General features: G+C 40.7%; 1 protein-coding gene across 1 annotated transcript in view; it reads right to left on the reverse strand.

Annotated features, from left to right (window-relative positions):
• gnal (guanine nucleotide binding protein (G protein), alpha activating activity polypeptide, olfactory type) overlaps positions 1-4,174 on the reverse strand; it is a 79,875-nt gene extending 75,701 nt beyond the window's left edge. Inside the window, exons 1-2 of the mRNA XM_049463621.1 lie at positions 3,787-4,174; positions 3,464-3,536 (exon numbers count right to left, since the gene is read on the reverse strand). Coding sequence (XP_049319578.1) covers positions 3,464-3,536; positions 3,787-3,925 — 212 coding nt within the window. The 5' untranslated portion in view covers positions 3,926-4,174. The remainder of the gene's footprint in view (positions 1-3,463; positions 3,537-3,786) is intronic.
• Positions 4,175-6,000: the final 1,826 nt, after the last annotated feature.

The following is a 6,000-nucleotide window of genomic DNA, read 5'->3' on the forward strand; positions in this document are numbered from 1 at the left end:
TAACTATACTAAACACTTGATGTATCTAATAAAGGCATCCTGACATCACTAACAAATGTCCACAAACAGATTTATAATGGACTCAACACAGTTCAAACTGCAAAAAGGCTGTATAGTATATCTGTATATCTAGTAATGAGTAGTCCATAAATCCAAACCTTTCTGTAATTATCTGAACGTTAGTTACCTAGTTAGTTACCTGATATAACTACAAAAGCATATGTCCACAAACCAAGCTAGGCTTTAGAGTTATTCATAAACCTAGCTGCTAAACACACCTACAATTGAACACAGTTACCTGACACAACTGGAAACCTAGATGTGCTATACTAAACACCTGATACATCTAAATAAAGGCCTAACTACAACTGTCCACAAACCAAGCTCTGTGGTACTCAACACAGTTGAAACAACTGACAATGCAATATATCTACATTTACCTGTGTTATAATAAACAAAGTTGTGTTACACAACTAAAAAAGGGCTAAGGCTATGTTCGCAAACTAACCTCTGCAATACTCAACACAGTTCAAACAGCAAACATTCTGTACAGTTATTCGTAAACCTAGATACTGAACACACATAGTAATAAATACAGTTGCAAAAAGCAACATATCCAAATGTAGCGGTGTTATGCTGAACACAAAAGGCCTAGCTACAAATGTCCACAAATTAAGCTCAATGGCACTCAATACAGCTAAAACAACTGCAAAAGGCTGTATAGTTATCTAGATATACTAGATAACACACCTACCTTGTACTATATACTCTTAGCTGAAACAACTGTAAAATACCATATATTTAACCCTGATTGGTTACCTGGTAAAAATACAAAAAGATATGTCCACAAACTGAGCTAGGTGGTAGAGAACACAGCTAAAACAACTGACAATGGAATATATCCACATATGGCTGTGTTATAAGGAATACAGTTACCATATATACAACTAAAATGGCCTAAGACTATCTATGCAGTAATGAATACTGTTAGCTATTCAACTGCAAAAGGCCATATATCCAAACCTAGCTGTTTTTTTTCTTAACAAAGTTAGTTAAAACACCTGAAAAAGTCCATATATGCAAACCTAGCTGTGTTATATTAAACTATAGCTCTGTGCGTCCACAAACTGAACTAGGTGGTACTCAACACAGCTGAAACGATTGACAATGCAATATATTCAAATTTAGCTGTGTTATTATGAGCACAGTTACCTTATATAACTAAAATTAGCTAAGACTAGGGTTTACTCTTAAATACTGCTAGCTAAAACAACTGCAACTGATTTAACTACAAAAACATACTGTATGACCACAAACCGAACTAGGTGGTACTCAACACAGTTTAAAAACATCTACTGAACACAGCTAGTACTGAATACAGTACATCTGCATCAACTGTCATAAAAAAGGCCAAACACCCAAACCTTACCAGCTCTTTTGTTATGATAAACAGTTAGTTAAAACACCTGAAAAAGTCCATATATCCAAACTTAGCTGTGTTATATTAAACACAGTTACCTGACATAACTACATAAACATACTGTATGTCCACAAACCGAATCAGGTGGTACTCAACACAGTTGAAACAACTGACAATGCAATATATCCAAATGTAGCTGTGTTATAATGAACACAGTTACTTTATACAGCTGAAATTGGCTAAGACTAGGATTTACTCATAAACCTACCTATCTAGTAATGAATACTGTTAGATAAACATCTACAACTGATATAACTACAAACACTTACTGTATGACTACAAACCGAGCTAGGTGGTGCTCAACACAGCTGAAACAACTGACAATACAATATATCCAAATGTAGTAGTGTTATAATAACACAGTTACTTTATACAACTAAAATGGGGTAAGACTAAGGTTTACTCATAAACCTAGCTATGTAGTAATGGATACTGTTAGCTAAAACAACTGTAACTGGTACAACTACAAAAACATACTGTATGTCCACAAACCGAACTAGGTGGTACTCAACACAGCTGAAACAACTGACAATGCAATATATCCAAATGTAGCTGTGTTACAATGAACACAGTTACCTTATACAACTAAAATTGACTAAGACTAGGCTTTACTCATAGTATGTCCACAAACCGAACTAGGTGGTGCTCAACACCGCTGAAACAACTGACAATGCAATATATCCAAATGTAGTGATGTTATAATAACACAGTTACTTTATACAACTAAAATGAGGTAAGACTAGGGTTTACTCAAAAACCTAGCTATGTAGTAATTGATATTGCTAACTAAAACAACTGCAACTGGTATAACTACAAAAACATACTGTATGTCCACAAACCGAACTAGGTGGTACTCAACACAGCTGAAACAACTGACAATGCAATATATCCAAATGTAGCTGAGTTACAATGAACACAGTTACCTTATACAACTAAAATTGGCTAAGACTAGGCTTTACTCATAAACCTACCTATCTAGTAATGAATACTACTAGATAAACATCTACAACTGATATAACTACAAAAACATACTGTATGTCCACAAACCGAACTAGGTGGTACTCAACACCGCTGAAACAACTGACAATGCAATATATCCAAATGTAGCTGTGTTATAATGAACACAGTTACTTTATACAACTAAAATGGGCTAAGACTAGGGTTTACTCATAAACCTACCTACCTGATATAACTACAAAAACATGCTGTATGACCACAAACCGAGCTAGGTGGGACTCAACACAGTTGAAACAACTACTGAACACACCTACAAGGCCAAACACCCAAACCTTACTAGCTACCTCTCTCTGTTATGCTGAACACAGTTAGTTAGTCGAAACAACCGCATAAGGCTGCTGTGTACACAAACCCACAAACCCAGCCAGGACAGCAGCAGTGAGAGAACACAGTGAGCTGCTGCTGCTGCTGCGACAACTGTAAAGGCTTCTGCTTATGTTTCACATGCCACTATGTATCTATCCACAGTACACACACACAGCACAGCACAGCCATTTCTCCACACAGCAGCTCCTACAGCTTCATTAGCTAGGTAGGTTAGGTTAGCTAAAAACCAGCACAGCCTGAAGCACATCTCTGAGTCTGTCTATCCACGGCTAACCAAGCTACTACTAGCTATATGTTCCAACATGACGGCTTGATCTTTAGCTTGCTGGGTTATCGCTCTCTCTGTCTCTCTTTCTCTTTCTGACAGCTATTAGCTAGAAATCAGCTGGACAGAGAGAGAGAGAGACAGCAGGCTTGTCGCCATGCTGGCCTTAGCTGCTGTAACCGTGGGCCCTGTAGGTTAGTAACATAGTTAGCAGCACTAGCTGGTTAAAATAGCACAAATAAAGCGACACAGACAGCTAACACTCCCATACGAGCCGGGCCAGGACCTGGGCTAGCTTACATAAGGCAGAATGAAGGCGTAAAAGAGTAAAATCGCGTGTATAAACGGTGTGAAAACGAGCGAGGAGGACTCACTCTGCGTTAAAGCCATTGACGTGCAAGATCCTCATCTGCTTGACAATGGTGCTCTTTCCGGATTCTCCAGCCCCTTGACGCGAAAACAAACACAGAAAGAGGGAAAGAAGCAGAAAGAGGAGAAAAAAAACAGGTGTTTAGAAAAAGGCAGGGCAGTCCCAGGACTTTTAAAACGAGGCAGAAAAGCCGTGGCGACCGCCCGTCCGTCCCATCCGTCCACCGGCCATATAGCCACACATATATATATCCCGAGCTGTCAAAACACACGCCCGGCCCTGGACGAGGCTCCAATCCGCCTCGGCGCGCACCTCCGGCGGCCTTACCTAGCAGCAGCAGCCGGTGTGTGGCTTTGTACGCCTGCCTCTCCTTCTGGAGCTGCTTCTCTATCTTTTTGTTGGCCTCTCGCTGAGCCTTCTCGTCGATGCGCTGGTCCTCGGTCTTGCTGTTGCCCAAACAGCCCATTTTCCGCCCTGTTCTCTCGCAAACGCGGAGCCAGAAATAAAAAAAAACAGAGGCAGCGGGGATTCTCCTGGAAACACGGGGGAGTCTAGCGCAGGAACGGCGGCGTAGAAAAACCAATCCGTGCGCCGCTTATCTGTCTATCCGTCGCCAGAGCAGATAGAGAGAGAGAGAGAGGAAAAGGGAGAGAGGAGAGGAGAGAGAGAGAGAGTGTGTCAGTGAACCCCTGCGAGTGTGTTCAGCATCATCACACACACACACACACACACAGAGTGTGAGAGAGAGAGAGAGAGAGAGAGAGAGAGAGAGAGAGAGAGAGAGAGAGAGAGAGAGAGAGAGAGGCAGCAATAGTAGCTATAAGCTAGGAAGTGTGGAAGGAGCAGCAGGGCGGGCAGGACTGGATGGCTGGCTGGCCAGTGTTCTGTCGAATTGTGCTACCCTGTCAAACCGTGCTACCCTACTATCCCAGCTGGCATTTCAACGTTGAATCAACGTTGATGTTATGGTTGAATTAACGTTGAATTTGGTGTTGATTTTGAATTATATTTTTGATGATATGGCAACATTATTTCAACGTATGTTAATAAACCTTTAAAAATCCATAGCTCACTAAAACTAGAAAATCCTACCCAGCTGGCATTTTCATCTCTCCACTCAACCAGTTTTTGAAATTGTATGGTTATGAAATGTCAAGTGCTAATTCACAAGGCAGAAGGTTGAGGACATTATGTTGATTCAACGTTATTATTTTAACGTAAGCACAACCATTTGACATTAAATGTTGTTTCAATGTTGTAACAACAACAGATATTACTTCAATCATATTTCAACCACATTTTAACGTTGAAGGTTGGTTGTGTGCCAGCTGGGTAGTATTTTTTTAAACTAAAAATACCAAAAAAATCACCATATTAGAAACCATATTTAAAAAAATAGTAGCTATAGTATATGTGGATAGATTAAATCACTGTATCAGGTAAAGTTAAAAAGATATGGTCATATACATATACTTATTAGTATTAGTATTATTTTTTATAGTAATATAGTTTTTTATTATTATTATTATTTAACTTTTTTAACTGCAATTTACAGTTATTTTTAACATTCAAACTGGTTGTTTAATGTTCCCAAAGAAAACTCAAGGAATTATGAAAAACAAGAAAACCCTACAAATAAAAAATGTTGGTCGACGCATGCGCAGTGCCGTAAAGAAGCACATATCCCTGGGTAGCATAACTCGACAGAACACCCCCGGCAGTGCAGTGAGCGGATCGGGCGCTCTCCGTCTCTGTGTGCATGTATATGTGTATTTCTCTGTGTGAGTGTGTGCAGTGCTGTGGGTGGATGATGGGTGGCTCGCTGGATAGATAATAACTCAGTGCTGCTCGCAGTGGTTAGAGGAAGAAGTTAAGTTAGATAGGTTAGGTTAGCTACCAGGAGCCGCACTGGCCCATACAGTACAGCCACCCTGTCCAATCCAGTCCGCCCAGCCCAGCCCAGCCCCGAGTAGCGCAGAGACAGGTCCGCTAGCTACCTCAGCGTGTGCGAGTGTGTGTGTGTGTGTGTGTGTGTGGAGATGCTTGGATGATAGTTTCTTCTTTCTTCTTTAACTCTCATGACCTTGATGAAGATGCTCCTCAAACATGTACAACATACAACAGACAAACTTGACCCAAAATACAGTTATAGCATATTAATTGTATAATATAATAAAAACATGTCATCATTTTGTGGTTTAAAGTTTAAGTGAAAAAGTACAAATTACGGGCTCCGAGTGGTCCAGCGGGCTGAGCATTGGCACTATGATCAGGAGATTGTCAGTTCGAATCCTGTTCATGTAGCTTGCAATCTGTTACCAAAGCCCTGAGAGAGCACAATTGGTCTTGCTCTCTCTAGGTGGGTAGATGGCACTCTTTCCCCACATCACTACTAGGGTGATGTTGATCAGCACAAGGCTGCGTCTGTGAGCTGATGTATCTGAACCGAGTCGCTGCGCTTTTCTCCTAGTGCGCCTTGATGCTACTCGGCAATGCTGCATCGGCAGTAGTTTAAAAAGAGGTGGTGGCTAACTTCACATG

This window comes from Astyanax mexicanus, chromosome 1, assembly GCF_023375975.1.
Source record: "Astyanax mexicanus isolate ESR-SI-001 chromosome 1, AstMex3_surface, whole genome shotgun sequence".
Lineage (NCBI taxonomy): Eukaryota > Metazoa > Chordata > Actinopteri > Characiformes > Acestrorhamphidae > Astyanax > Astyanax mexicanus.